The 15729-nt window shown below is 37.9% G+C and overlaps 1 protein-coding gene and 1 non-coding gene across 14 annotated transcripts in view; both read left to right on the top strand.

Annotated features, from left to right (window-relative positions):
- The window catches only part of SRPK2 (SRSF protein kinase 2), a 218980-nt gene that overhangs the window by 164636 nt on the left and 38615 nt on the right, over positions 1 to 15729 (top strand). For all 13 annotated transcript variants that reach the window (XM_074340605.2, XM_074340606.2, XM_074340604.2 and 10 more), the window contains 3 exons: positions 12421 to 12529; positions 13172 to 13259; positions 13491 to 13578. In XM_074340605.2, coding sequence (XP_074196706.1) covers positions 12421 to 12529; positions 13172 to 13259; positions 13491 to 13578 — 285 coding nt within the window. The remainder of the gene's footprint in view (positions 1 to 12420; positions 12530 to 13171; positions 13260 to 13490; positions 13579 to 15729) is intronic.
- On the top strand, positions 9291 to 9364 carry TRNAT-GGU (transfer RNA threonine (anticodon GGU)). The gene has a single exon. It is a non-coding gene; the product is annotated as a tRNA-Thr (tRNA).

Below are 15729 nucleotides of genomic sequence, written 5' to 3'. Positions count from 1 at the left end.
CTGTGTTTAGTTTCCATAGGTGATATTTTTCAATTTAAAGGTAAAATTTTATAACAACATGTTTAATAGAAGCCATGGTCTAGACCAACGATATTGAAGGAGCAAAGTGGCTCTGTCTGGTACTGTGTGCTAAAGAAACAGTAGTGAAATTGCACACTTGGTTGTATGTGTGTGTGTGGGAAAACTTGTGACCCATGAGAGTCAAGTACACCTCTAGACTTGGTCTCTTAAAAACATCCATGTGCCATTTATGATCTGATGTTTACTCCTGTGCATTTGAAAGACTCCTGCCAAGTCCCAAGGCCCATTTAAAACTCTGTGTTCTGACGCATTCTCACTGGGTTGAGAATTGACAAGGGTTGTTCTAGACTGTAGAATGCAGAGATTAGGCTTTTAGATTCTGGCTTGCCCTAGAGTGGGACTTGCATTTCTACTGTGGGCTCTCTTATTCTCAAGGGTCTCTTCTACAAAAGTGGGAATGTCAACATCAGTATATATATATATATATATATATATATATTTTTTTTTTTTTTTTTTTTTTTAATTTTTTTTTTTTAAACATTGACCACTTTGTTTTTTTTTAAAAGATTTTATTGGGGAAGGGGAACAGGACTTTATTGGGGAACAGTGTGTACTTCCAGGCCTTTTTTTTCCAAGTCAAGTTGTTGTCCTTTCAATCTTAGTTGTGGAGGGTGCAGCTCAGCTCCATGTCCAGTTGCGGTTTTCTAGTTGCAGGGGGGCACACCCCACCATCCCTTGTGGGAGTCAAACCGGCAACCTTGTGGTTGAGAGGATGCACTCCAACCAGCTGAGCCATCCGGGAGGCAGCTCTGCTCACGGTGCCGTGTTCAATCTTAGTTGCAGGGGGCGCTGCCCACCATCCCTTGCGGGGCTCGAAGAGTTGAACCAGCAACCTTGTGGTTGAGAGCCCACTGGCCCATGTGGGAATCGAACCGGCAGCCTTCGGAGTTAGGAGCATGGAGCTCTAACTGCCTGAGCCACCGGGCCGGCCCATCAGTATTTTTTAGAAAAAATTTTCTGTAGCTATACCGTTATAGCATTAAAATGACAAGAACTCTAGATTATTGATTATAAAGGTAGAGTAAAAAAAAAAAAAATTGTTTTTACTTAATTTTTGTCTAGAGTCAGAATACAGCTTTATAAAAGTATGGCGCTATTAGTGTACTTTAACCCCCTAAATGTTAATGGATCTCATGATTGCTTTGTGCAGGGTCTTACAAATACAGAGAGTGCCAAAAAAATGTATGCACATTTTAAGAAAGGAAAAACCTATTAAAATTGTAATACTCAATATAGACCGATAACAAAAGATGAGTCCAAGTCATGTTTGATTTCTGCAATTACAAGTGGTCTCAAAGTGATTACCATCAGCGTTCAGACACTTCTGATTGTGGCGACCTACTGCTTGAGCAACGTTGACCAAAGTGTCCACTTGTATACATGGTATACATGTTTTTGATACCCTTGGCATTATCCTTCTTACCAGCTTGCCTTAAATACTACATATTTTCATTTTGCAGTGTAATAAAAACATAATTTTTCATTTCTTAGTGTTTTTATGTGGCATTACTTGGGATGCATTTAGATTATTAGTTCACTTTTTAAATATCTGGTCACGAGAGAATTAAAGAGAAATCTAAGGATACATTGTATTGTTAAATATTTTTATAGGTAACAATGAAAATCTAAACTTGCACAACTCTCAAGCCTCTTTCACAGTTTGATGCCAAGTGCTACTCTTCTTGTTTTCTTTCTTAGCCTCAAACAGAACTGTTTATTTTACTGTAAACATGCCTTCTTGCTGTTGTAGTTTTCCTCATACTGTCTCTTCTTCTGTCTGGTCCTTCCTTTGTTTTTTGTTAGAATATAATATTGACTCTGCATTTAATTTTAGTCCACATCTTATACTGGTAAAGCCTTTCCCACCTTTTCACATCATGCCAGGGAACAGAGAACAGTCTCCCTTCCGTTCATTTCTGTCTCTCCTGTGTTGTGTTCTTGTGCTTTCTCTCTCATGTATTTGTTGTTCTCGTGCTTTCTTAGGTATTCAGTGTCTGTTGCGATTCAGGTGCTGTGTGCTAGACGTACTGTCCCTAGCCTGATAGTGTTTATTATAATTTCCTGGGAAAGACAGATGAGATAGGAATAATTACAATACCTTGTTTGTAAGGGAAGCATACTACAGTGAAGCACTCTGGAGGTGCCTAAGGGAAGCCCTGAACGGGTCCCTCCTCAGCCAGGAGAATCAGGAATGCTTCCCCTCCTAGCAGGGGCCGTGTTTGAGCTTATACTGATGGATAAGTAGCTGTTATTTGTATCCCAACACTTTGCATACTTTAGACATTTGAGAACTAAATGCATAGACTACAATAGACAAATAGATGAGGATGTTACAGAGTGGAAATAAAGGTTAATATCTAAAGACATATTAATAGAGATCTGTACAGTTTGAGAGTGTTGTAGATTTTCCCCTGGGTTTCTTAGTTATCAAACCAAGGAAGGAAATGCAGTGTTTCTAAGACTGACAGTTATAAGATGAAAACAAACTAAGCACTCTAAACAAGAGTGTTTTTTCTGGTGCCAAAGATAAATTTATCACGAACCAAGACCTTTCTGAGATTTTACCCTTCTTGCAAGTAACGAGTTGCCAGCCCCAGTTTCATGGGTGCTGGCAGAAGACTTGAGACCCCTGGGTCAGAGACAAAGCACCTTATTACAGCACTGTAAATAGCATGGGCTTCATGGTGATACTGGTTTCCTTTGCCCCCCAAATCCAACAAGTGCCATGTGGAAGCAAGCCTGGGTGGGCCATGTGCACACTGTAGGTTTGAATCACAGCTAAGGAACTCCAAATTGAGGAAATCCCAATCTTTTCTAAAAGCCTGCAAGCAAACCTCCCAACCTTTGTTCCTGAAGGAGATGTTTATTAATTAAACTGGATGGCAAACCAACCTTCCCTCTTCTCCAGAGGGAGTTAGTACATCTATTTTCCAAGGTTGTTCACATTAGAAACCTTTGCAAGGTAGTCTGGAACAACGTCCCTCAATGTCTACTCAAAACACGTGCAGAAATATGCTGGTTGTGGATCAGGGTCTCTCCTGGTTACAGTCAGGCTGTCAGCTGGGCTGCATTCATCTGACGGCTCGAAAGGTTGGAGCATCTGCTTCTCTGCTCATGCAGGTCGTGGTTGGCAGTTCTCAGTTCCTCACTGCTGTTCACTAGAGGCTTCAGTTCTTTGCCACATGGGCCTTTTCCCAGGACTGACTGCTCACAGCAAAGGCTTGGCAGAGAGAGTGAGAAAGACGGCACCCAAGACAGAGGCCACAGTCTTTATAACCAGAGCTCTGGGGAATTGACAGTAAATTTGAATGTTAAAAAGTCTCGATTCTCTTACAGAATAGTTTGATGTTTGGCTAAACCATTAATAAAGATACTTGTTTTTTGGCATTTGACACCTATAAATCATCATCAGATCTAGAGTATCAAAAACTTTCTAATTGGGCTGTACTAATGAGGTAGATTACCTTTGGGTCAGTCAGTTTTACCATCTTAAATAGGAATAGACAGTACCCTTAACCCTGGCCTGCTGACTCATTACGCTGTGTCATTAGTCACAGTGGGTTGGGTAGTGGCACGACAACAATAAACAGTTACGTGACACTTAATATGTGCCCAGGTATGGTTCTGAGTAAGTGAGGTAGGGACAAGTACCCAGAGAAGTAATTGCTCAATGTCACATAGCTAGCTAGTAAAGCCAATGCTGCAATTCCAATCAGCATCCCCGAATTAAGCATAAATCTGCATAAGTAGTTGGCAGTAGGCAGGGACTTGAAATTATTTGTTGGCCTTTATTAACATTTCAAATATGCAAGGTTTCTCAGTGAATAGACTCTACTTAAATCTCTGAGCAGAGGGGGCGGGCCCGGTGGCTTAGGCGGTTGGAACTCTGTGCTCCTAACACTGAAGGTTGCTGGTTCGATTCCCACACGGGCCAGTGGGCTCTCAACCACAAGGCTGCCGATTTGACTTCCGCAAGGGATGGTGGGCTGCGCCCCCTGCAACTAACAGTGGCAACTGGACCTGGAGCTGAGCTGCGCCCTCCACAACTAAGATTAAAAGGACAACTGACTTGGACAAAATCCTGGAAGTACACACTGTTCCCCAATTTGGAAAAAAAAAAAAAAAGTCTCTGAGTAGAGATTTTTGCAGTACCGTGTTTCCCTGAAAATGAGACCTAGCCGGACCATCAGCTCTAAGGTGTCTTTTGGAGAAAAAATTAATATAAGACCTGGTCTTAATTTAATGTAAGACAGGGTCTTTTATAATATAATACAACATAAGTATGGGTCTTTGTTATATTAGTTTTTGCTCTAAAAGACACATTGGAGCTGATGGTCAGCGTAGGTCTTATTTTCAGGGAAACAAGGAAGCTCTACTGCAAAAATTGTTTCTGCATCCATCATATTTATCTTCTACTCAAATAATTTTTGTTGTTACCTCCTCAGGTTGTAAATAGGAATCCTTTGTCTTTTGGAGCATTTCCGTTTGCTCTGATTTTCCCGCTACAGCTGACTTCCATTTATTATTGTTACAGAGAATATTTGATGTAGTAATAGAGATTAATTTACATGCATTAGTTTTTAAACAACACTTCCTCTGACTGACTTCTTTTGATGCCTCCCCTCCTCCCTTCGTCCCCCAAGATTTTAGTAGTTGTGTCAGAGGCTTTATTATTGCTAATTTTGAGGGGTGGATTCTGGGGCTCTTTCATACCCTTATTCCTGCTTCCTTTTTATATTTAGTATTTAAGGTTTCTATTGGAGTACATGTGATTTAAATTGTGTTTTATTCTTAGATTTCAGTATTTTTATTTGACATCACCTACAAACATTTTTCATAACTCAGACATGTGGCTGTCAACTTTTAGGACATTTGTTTGATAAAATTTTAAATAAATAACTTATCTTCGTATTTGTTTTATAACCTAAATTAAGACTGGTTGTAAAATTTCATTCATGAAGGCCAATTACAATAGATTCTAAGGAATCATTGACAGACAAACCATTTCCAATTCAGGCAAATTTTTCTTTTGCTATCTTGTATTGAGAAAACAGATACTTAAAGTGACAGTTTTTAGTTTATTCGAGAGTTTCTCTCTGATCATGCACTTACTTCATGTTAGAATTCTAGTCACGAAGAAAAGGGGGACATGTTTTAGCTGATGGGTTAATACTGAAACATGGTGTAATAGAAAGAGCGCAGGTTTTGGAATCTGGCACAGTTTTGAGAATCTTGGTTCTAATCCTGACGCTTGGGCTTCCTTCCTGGGTTCGTGACCTCCCCGGCCTTGTCTCCCAGCACCGCTCTGTAGGAGGGACGTTAAAGCTTCCCAGTGCTGTGCGCTTCAAATGGCGTCATACCTGCCAAGAATCGAGAGTGGGCGGTGAGCGGGCTTTTCATTTTCTTCTCCCTCTTAACCTGGTTTTTAGAGTTTATTTTAGAAAAAGTGGGGTCCCACCCACATGCATGAACTGGTGGAGTTGCAGTCTCTCTTCTCTGCCTCCTGGTGCTTAGAATTGGTTTCCACTCTGTCCTTAATCTGTAGGTTTCCTCTCACCAACATCCCTTTGAAATGACACTAGTTGAAAGTAACATTCTTTTTGTTACGGAAATTCTCAAACACCAGTGTTGAATAGTGTAGGGAATTCCTGCATTTCCTCCATTGAGGAGGATGCTAACATTTAGCATTGGTGAGGAACTGCTAACATTTTTTCTTATTTGCTTTGTTGCATACATGTGTGGTTGTGATACTGGGATTATAAGGTATTTGATGACTGAAACATAATTCTCATATATTTTGTCTTTCGTGGTTCAAAGCTCCCAAAAACCTCGGAATTTCGTAAGCATTGAGAGCAGTAAAGTTATGTTAATGAGGTGACTTTGGAAAGCATCTAAGAATGGGAACTGGTCACCCAGGGGAACCAACCTTGTGATTTGAGGGTTGAAACTTGCAGGCCCATCTGTGACCTCCAGGGAGGCGAGCAGGGCTGGAGGTTGACTCAGTTGCCATTGGCTGATGATTTAGTCAATCATGACTGTAATGAGGGTTCGGAGAGCTTCCAGGTTGGTGAACACTTGGAGGTGTGGGTAGAGTGGCACACCTGGAGAGGGCCTGGAAGCTTCACGCCTTTCCCCCATCTGTACCTTGCCCTGTGCACCTCTTCTATCTGGCTGTTCCTTCTTTTACAGTAAACTGGCATTACATTCTTTTACTTTAAACGGGTGAACTAGTAAGTAAAATGTTTCTCTGAGCTTTGGGAGCCACTCTAGCAAATTAATCAAACCTGAGGAGGGTGGGGGTCAGGGAACCTCCGATTTTAGTCTTTGATCCATTTTGAGTTGCATGTAATGCAAGCTATAGAAGATTATTTTTTCTCTTTTTTGACATAGGGATATCCAGTTTCAGCACCATTTGTTGAGAAGTGTGTCCTTTCTCCACTGAATTGCCCTTGCACCTTTGAATGAAATCAAATTAGTTGTCACCTTCTACAACAAAGCCTGCTGGGTTTTGACTGGGATGGTACTGAATCTATAAATCTATTTGGGGAGAGTTAACAATATTGATACTTCTAACCCACAAACACTGTTTATTTAGGTTTTTAAAATTTCTTTCAATAATGTGTAGTTTTCATTGTTCAGGTTTTTCTCATTTTTTGGTCAGGTGATAATCCCTAAGTAGTTTACATTTTGTATGCTATTATAAATGATGTATTTTAAGATTTTAATTTCTCATTGTTCATTGCTGGTATATAGAAATAAACTGGTTTTTACACCTTGAGCAAATATTCTGCTACCTGTCTTTACTTGGTTACTAGTTTTAGTAGCTTTTTTGCAGATTCCTTCAGCTGTTCCATACAGACAATCAGATTATCTGTGAATAAAAGTAGTCATACTTCTTCCTTTCCAGTCTGGATGTCTTTCTGTGTATTCCTGTTGCCTGATTGTGCTGGTAGAACTTCCAGTACCATGCTGACTGACTACGTATCCTTATCTTGCTCCTGATCTTACGGAGGAAAACAGTTAATCTCTCCCCTTTTCTGATGCTATCTGTAGGTTTTCCATAGATCTTTGACCATTCCTGCTTTGTTGAGAATTTTGATCAGACATGTAAATGTTGGCTATTGTGAAATTATTTTTTGTGTGGCTTTTCTTCTTTATGGTTTTCTTTTTTCTTCATATGGTTTTTCTTCTTTAGTATGTTAATTATGGTGAATTACACACCCATTGATTTTGGAATAGTAAACCAAAAATTCCTGGAATAAACCACACTTGGTCATGAAGTATTATCTTTTTTATGTGTTGTTTAATTAGACTTGAAATTCTGTCTAGAGTTTTGTATTTATATCATGAGGAAAATTGGTCTGTAGCTTTTTAAAAACGGCTTTGCCAGGCTTTGGAATCAAAGTAATGATGGTTTCATAGAATGAGATTGAGTATTTCCTCCTTTTTACTGTTCAGGAAGAGTGTGTAGAATTGTTAATATTTTTTTCCATAAGCGTTTTGGAGAATTCACCAATTCATTTTTTATGGAAAGGTTTTAAACTTCAAATTTATTCTCAAAAATAGTTATTTATGTGTGTATTTCTTGATTGGAACTTAGGTGCTTTGTCTTTCATGGTATTTATCTAAGTTTTCATACTTATAGGCATAACATTGTTTGGAATAGTCTCCTATTATCTCATCCATTGTAAAATATGTAGTGATGTCACCTCATTCATTTCTCATGTTGGTAATTCATGCTCTTTTTTCCCTGGTTAGCCTGGCCAGTAATTGATTAATTATTTTCATTTTTTCAAAGAACTATCTTCTGGTTTCACTGATTTTTTTTTTTTTTTTTAAACCTTGTTTTTATGCTTTTTATTTCACTAATTACAGTTCATGTCTTTATTATTTCCTTTCTCTTTCTAACTTTGGGTTACATTATCTCTTCTAGTTTCTTTTTTTCTTTATTTTTTAAAGGAGGGCTCAGCGCACAGTGGGCCATGTGGGGATCGAACCGGCAACCCTGGTGCTGGCTACCAGCACCACGCTCCCACTAACTGAGCTAACCGGCCACCCCAACTTTTCTAGTTTCTTAAGGTGGAAACTGAGGTCATTGATTTGAGATAGTCTTTTCTAATATAGTCATTTAGTGCTCTAAATTTTCCTCTAAAATCTGCTTTAACAGCATTTCACAGGTTCTGGTATGTTATGTTTTCACTTAGTGTAAAATACTTTGTTATTTCCTTTTGATTTCTTTTTTATCCCGTGGGTTATTTTGAAGTGTGTTAGTTTCCCAATTTTAGGGTGTTTTCTCTTATTGGTTTCTAATTTTGTTGTTGTCTGAAAACATGCCTTATGTGATTTAAGTCTTTTAATTTCTATTGAGATTTGTGTTATGGCCCAGTGTATGGTCTATGTTGGTAAATCTTCCATGTGCTTGGGAAGAATATTTGCTGTTGGATAAGTTGTCCAGTAAACGTCAATTACATCAAGTTGGTTGATGGTGTATTCAAATCTTCCATATCCTTACTGCTTTTCTACTCGTTTTATTAATTTTGGGGGAAGAGAGTATTGAAATTTTCAGTGACCCAAAATGTGTCTGTTATCATCTTGTGAACAAATATCTTCTTGTTACTCCTTCCTTTTAAAAGATATTGTGTGTTAGAGGTGATTCTCAAATCTTTCCATAGCCCTTGGAAAGCCTTATTGTAGGCACAGTATTTCTCGCTGAAAAACTAGGGCCAGTGAAAAAAATGAATACTTTATACTGTCTTTAGTAGAAAACAGAGACTTGGCTTAAAGTCCTTGATAGAGGTCTGAACTTTTGATTCACTCCTATAAATTGAACCTGTTTTTGCTCAGCAAGAAAAATGGAGTTGTCTTTATTTTCAGCCATCTGTCCCCCCAAAACAGCTAAGGATAGTTTTAGAATTGTCTTCTTTGGAGCCTTATGAATAGTATAGGTTGAGCTTTAGTTACAGTTTTGTGGGTGGGTGTGCTGGAGTTGGAGAAGAAACCACAGCAGTGAACTTAATGATTCCTTAATAATCTATTCTTTTTGTGTTTGTAATCCAGTCTGACTTGTATTTTTTAAGACTAAAAGGAAAACTTCTAGGTGATAAACACATGGTTTTTATATTAAGTAGTAGAAATACAGAGGGTGCCCAAAAAATGTATACACATTTTAAGAAAGGGAAAAAACTGTGTTAAAATTGTAATACTCCGGTGGCTGGTTAGCTCAGTTGGTTAGAGCGTGGTGCTGGTAGCACCAAGGTTGCCGGTTCGATCCCTGCATGGGCCACTGTGAGCTGCGCCCTCTTTAAAAAAAACAAAAGAAAAGAATAAAATAAAATTGTAATATTCAATATATACCGATAACAAAAGGTGAATACACGTCATGTGTATACATTTTTTGGCACCCCTGATAGTAAAGTACAAATGTATTAACCCTAAGTCGCTGTCATCTTCCAGTGATGGACGCTGTCTAGTGCTCTGCCTGAGCCCACTGTTGTTATCCTGTGTCTTGTATGGCCCGTTGGTAAAGCAGCCAGAGTGGGAGGGGTCCTCATCCGGGCTGTCACTGTTCTTTAGATTCTTTGTGTGCCAGACATTATTACGGGCCATGGGGTGACCATTGCTAATAGCATTGGTGCACATTGTTTGCTAATCTCAGGGAATCGGAGAATTTTCTGGTAGTTATTGTACTGTCTCTTTTCTGTAATTCCCTGGGTGTTGGGTAGATTGTTGTCATCTGCTCTGAGAGACATGCTCCATCCACCCTTCTGGCAGTATGAATGTTAATTACTGTTCTGGGAGAAGAGATTGGAAAAAGGGTCAGAAGAGACTATATCATTTTCTGTAGAAATCTGGCAGTTAGGATATGAGAATTATAAAATATAAACTTGAAATTGTGTGTGTCAGTCAAATTTTCAGAATAAAAGATAAGTTTTTAGACCTTTCAATTTTCATATTTGTATTTAAAAATTATTTTTGTGTCTTTTTTTTTTTTTTAGTTGCCCTATTTTTAGGCACAATATTCTTAGCTATCCTGTTAGCTCCTGAGATAACGGAACTAAACTAATAATTTCTTTTGTTTACTTTCAAAGTCCTATTGAGAAACGGAACAGCTGCACTTGTGCTGTGATTACATCGAAAATAGTGCTCTTCTATTTTTGCTCACAAGTACATACTCTGACTGAGAATTCAAATCCGAAACATACAATAGTGATGGTTTCTTTTCTTTATGCATGATTAAATTGTTTTTAAATTTAGAGACTTTAATGTTTGCAGTAATATGCAGTTAAGTAGTAAATGGCTTTTAATTAAGCTATCAAGTGTCCTCCATATACTAAGACTGGGAGACAGTCCTCCAGTTGTTTTACACGGGGTGCATTTCTTATTGGGGAGCAATGGGTTGAACAGGTAGACCAGTTTCCAGCCCTGAACCTACTACTCACTGTCGCTGAGACTGTGGCCACTGCATCAGTGTAGAAATAACACCATCTACTCTGGAGTGGTTGTAAGAAAGGATATAGACAGCTGTGTTTCCTAAATACTTTGTACTGTGAAATGGGACTGGTTCTTTGACGAAATGGTTTCGTGAACAAGTATGTCTGGAATTTGCAGCCTGCTCTGCCCTCGTGTTCCCACTGTGTTTTGACACACGAGGGTCTGAGAACCCCTTCAGTTAGGAAATCTGCTTTGCTTATTTGACTTTACGTTTCCCAGACAGGACCTCTCCTGCATCCTTCTCCCTCCCCTGCTCCCCTGGGGAAGACCCCCATGTGTTGTAGTTGACTTCTGTTTTGTGGAACATGATTTTGAGAATAGTGCCTCACACACTGCCCCTAAATAGTGCTTGAAAAGTGATAGTTTTCTTCCCTTTCAGTGTTAATTTTAATGGTTTAAAAACTGTATTGTAAACTCAGAGCCTATTGCAATTTTAGTTTGACCTTCTAAGTAACTAATTAGCCATTTTCCCATTTTTTCTTCTAGTTTTATTGAGATATAATTAACAGACAGCACTGTATACATTTTTACGTGTACAGCTTAATGATTTGACATAGGTGTATATTGCAATATGATTATCACAGTGAGTTTAGTTAACACCCATTCATCTACTAAATAATTTACCAAATCGTATTCCTGATTTACTATCTTTTAGCTTCTATTTTTTTTCACCCTGAAATGTTGTTACAGACTTTGATATGAAAATCCAGGAAAAGCAAAGGCAGAGGTGTGAGAGTAAGAATCTGAGAAACGCAGTGTCTGCTCCAATTCCTGCTTCACTAAGTCAGCGCAGTTTAGTATTCATAAATATTCGTTGTATTTTTTGAAGTATTATTCTTTGCCCCGTGAGAGTTACAGATGTATTGAAGGATGTGGTTTAGATAACTTCCTGCACTTGCTTTGAGCTGCTCAAAAGTAGGCACAAACCATCAATGTCTTTCTTGAGTGATTTGTAAGGATTTTGCATATTTAAAAAATGAAAAAATAACATCTTTGCAATAAAAAGCAGTAGATGTTAAAAGAATAAAAAGTAGAAAAATATTGTTTGTTTCAGAAAAAAATGGAAAAAGATAGATAAAAAGAATAAAATACAGATTAAAAGAATAAAAGTAATTTTATATCCAGGGTATTTGTTGCTAATCTTATCCTCCTACACTTTTTCTTGTGTGTTTCACAAAAATGCTATCTTATTAGACATGCTACTTTGTAGCCTGCTTGGTTTACTTACAAATGCAAAGGGAAGGTCTTTTTAGGCTAAATGTCTGTGAAGCACCCTTATCTCTCTCCCAAGTCTACCTTAACAGGGTTCCTTCCGCCTCTCCCTCTCCAGCCTATTTCCAGGCAGGAATTTGAGGTTTGAGGAAGAACAGTGAGAGGAGCAAGCTCTGTTGGAGGGTAAATTGTCCTACGTCACATAATTCCTTGTTGGTTTTGCATAAACTGTTGGAGTATGCAAAATTATGCAGAGTACACATCATTTATTTTGGTGAGTTATTTTGTACTGGCCCAAAAAGATTTGCGTTTAACTTACAGCTTTAAAGAAAAAACAAGGGTTGTTTGGAAATTTTAAGAGCTAGCGTTTATGTTATTTGCACCCAGACTTAAGTATAAAACCTAAAATTAGTGTTATGGAGTGCTGGGTGGTTTGTTGCCTTTCTACCGTAAGTTAAATAACAGAAAGGCAAAGGACATTTTTCTTTTGATAAAACACATTCTTGAAAAAATGTTATTAAACATTTTAATATGATTTTTTCATTTACAGCTTTCTTTAATGGCATCAAGAACTGACAAAGGAAGAGATGAGGTTCTATTATTTTTCTGAAATTGTTGTTATTTTTTTAATAAAAGGTGGCTACCATCCAGTGAAAATTGGAGACCTTTTCAATGGCCGGTATCATGTTATTAGGAAGCTAGGATGGGGACACTTCTCTACTGTTTGGCTGTGCTGGGATATGCAGTAAGTGTTCTTTGTCATTTGTGCATTTGATTCCTGGACTAGTTCAGCATCTTGATTTTATAACAAGGTATGGCAGAGGGACGCACAGGCTGGCCCCACCTTGCCAGACATTTCTCCTCAGCTGGAAATTCATTTGCCTGTTATTTTAAAATACTGAACTTCCTTCTGCTTTTATATCTGAGGATTATTCATTGTAATTAACATTATATCAGGCTAATGTTTTTTTCTAATAATTTACCCATAACACAAAAACATTCAAATATGAAATAATAATGTATAGGCCTTTCATATCAGTGGTTTCTGACTTTTTTGTTAAAGTCATGACCTATGTTATGAAATGCCATTGCTACCCAGTATAGATATACGTGTGTGTGTGTGCTGAAACAAGTGTTAAGATAATACTTACCCTTACTATATGTGATGACATTTTCTAGTCTACCTTATTTCATCAGGAAAGAAAAACAGCCACAAAGCAAAAAAGAAATAGTTGTGACCCATGAACCCACTGCTTAATTATTGTCTCTCAATTTGAAAAGCACTATTTTAAAGGAAAGCTTATTAAAAGTTTCTATTTATTGGATATATCTCATTATAATGATCACCTCTGCTGATAATATTAAAAATATGCATTTCTTTTTAAAGGGGGAAAAGATTTGTTGCAATGAAAGTTGTAAAAAGTGCCCAGCATTATACAGAGACAGCCTTGGATGAAATAAAATTGCTCAAATGTGTAAGTACTGCAAAAATGTGAAGGAGATAAGAAAAATTACCGACTTAAAATTTTACAGAGGGATTTTTCTGGGTTTTACTAAATTAAAATTGAATTTATCGTTTTTATAAGTTCAAATTCTGAATCTTTTATTTTTAAAAACATCACGTATTAAAACAGTTTTGGTTGGTGTAATGGAAATGACTTTCAGCCTTAAACGCTTTTGTTCTTGATTCATTTTTCTTTCTATAGGTTCGAGAAAGTGATCCCAGTGACCCAAATAAAGACATGGTAGTACAGCTAATTGATGACTTCAAGATTTCAGGCATGAATGGAATACGTATCCTTTCTGACAGTTCTGTTGCTTCCTAATGTCTGAATTATACTGTAGTTTTTGCTTTTGTAAAATGGAAGTATTTCAAGCCCGCGTAAACTTCTGTTTGCTGTGTCCTCCTCCACGTGAAGCCTCTAGCATAGTGTGAATAACCGATATGCCTGGAGGGCTCTGCCGGGGCCTCTGGGGTTTCTGGGGTAGCAGCATCTTACAAAATTATTTTTATGGCACCTAACTTGGTTTTGGCACAGAAGTAATTCTTAATCTTTTATTAGTTCTAGTGAAATTTGTTTTTGTAGTGGTAGATGGAAGCGTATGCCAGCATGTCTTTTTGCTTTAAACTTTCAAACTGTACACTCGGGCTGGGCTTCCTTCAGTAGCTGCAGATTCCTGAGAGGTCATGGCACTGGAAGGGAAAGCGTGCTGCTCTTGTCTGCACGGAGGAATCACACCCCATCCTGCAGAGGATCGTTTTCCTGACAGGCCAATATGGAAGTGTGGTGCTTTTGTTTGGTTTGCTCTTAGTTTGTCTACTTTGGAAACGCCTGGTAAAAGTAAAGGCATACATTTTCTGTACTGGTTGGTAAACCTGACATGTCAGTGCTTCATGGAAAGAGACCCCCTTGTTTTTCTTTAAAAACATAAAGTTTCCACCGTACATAAAATTAGAGAGTGTACCACAGTGAATTTCTATAAATCTATCACCCAAATTGAGTAATTTTCAAGATCTGACCACAGTTGCTTCATTTACCATTTATCTCTTGCTGAATTATTTCAAAACAAATCCTAGAAATCATGTTCTTTTACCTCTGTGTCAGTGTGCATCTTTGAGAAATAAGGACTTAAATTATAAAATTTATCAAATAAAAATAATTTCTTGGTATTGTATCGTACTTGATACAACTTTCCTTTATAATGGAAAAATGAGTTTTTTAAAGACTTGTTTGAATCACGTGTAAGCGATGTTATTTTCTCCTGGGCACTTTCTCTTTCTCTTAAGTCCGTATCAACTTACTTTACTTGTTTAAAGATTAAATAGTTCAATATACATTTTTTTTATTTCTCATTACAATAACATACAGAGTATTTGCTTTCTTAAAAGAAAATTAACTTGATGGAAATTAATGATTCCTGAAAGATGAAGGTTTCTTAGCTATAAGGTTAGTTATTCCTTTTGCTTTCTAAATAGGGAAGCCTTAATCCTAATTCTATGTCCTATTGGAACAGATGTATGTCTAGCAAGAAGGTAGAGCAAAGGCATCTTATGACTTCCCTTTCTCTTGTGAGTTTTGACTGGGCTACTGGTAAGTTGTTTGCATGGTTAGTTTTGGGGGGTTCTCAGGTGAAGGTGATTGGGGTTGTGGAAAGGAGCTGTTGTCCTATCTTCACCTTCCCTTTGCCCAACGCTTTGGTGAAGGGCAGCTTCGAGATCAGTGACAGCAGGTAATCCAAGAACCGTAGGTTAGAGCTGGTAGCACAGATGCAGAGAAGAGAGATTAGCTTTGGTGTCCAGGGTGCTCTTTCCGTATTTTCATAGTGGATCCTCTAAGACAGTCCTTTGTCTACCTGACGGAGGTGATACAGCAGTTCCCCTTAGCCACGGTTTTGCTTTCTACAGTTTCAGTTACCCAAGTTTGAAAATATTAAATGGGGAATTCCAGAACTAATACATAAGTTACAAATCTCACACCACTGTGAGTAGCCTGATGAAATCTCATACCTTCCTGCTCTGTCTCGGCCGCGATGTGAATCATCCCTTTGTCTAGTGTACGTGCTGCATGTACTACGCCTGTTAGTCACTCAGTGGCTGTCTCAGTTACCACATTGACCAGACAGCTACTGAGTGACTAACGGGCAAATAATACTTGTGTTCAGGTAACACTTGTCGTAGTAGCCTAACACTGTCATTCACCTCACTTCATCTCTTCATGGAGGCATTGTATTATTTCACATTACACAAGAAGAAGGGTGAGTACAGTACAATAAGATTATTTTAGAGAGACCACATTCATATGTTTATTACAGTATATTGTTATAATTGTTCTATTTTATCATTAATTATTGTTAGTCTTTTCCTTTGTCTAATTTGTAAAGTAAGCATCATAGGCATGTTTGTATAGGAAAAACTATATATAAGGTTTGATACTGTTTGCAGTT

The sequence above is a fragment of the Rhinolophus sinicus genome, chromosome 4, assembly GCF_057876585.1.
Source record: "Rhinolophus sinicus isolate RSI-liver-muscle chromosome 4, RSI-T2T, whole genome shotgun sequence".
Lineage (NCBI taxonomy): Eukaryota > Metazoa > Chordata > Mammalia > Chiroptera > Rhinolophidae > Rhinolophus > Rhinolophus sinicus.
The sequence above is the reverse complement of the archived record's forward strand: the minus strand, read 5'-3'. Positions and strand labels throughout refer to the sequence as shown.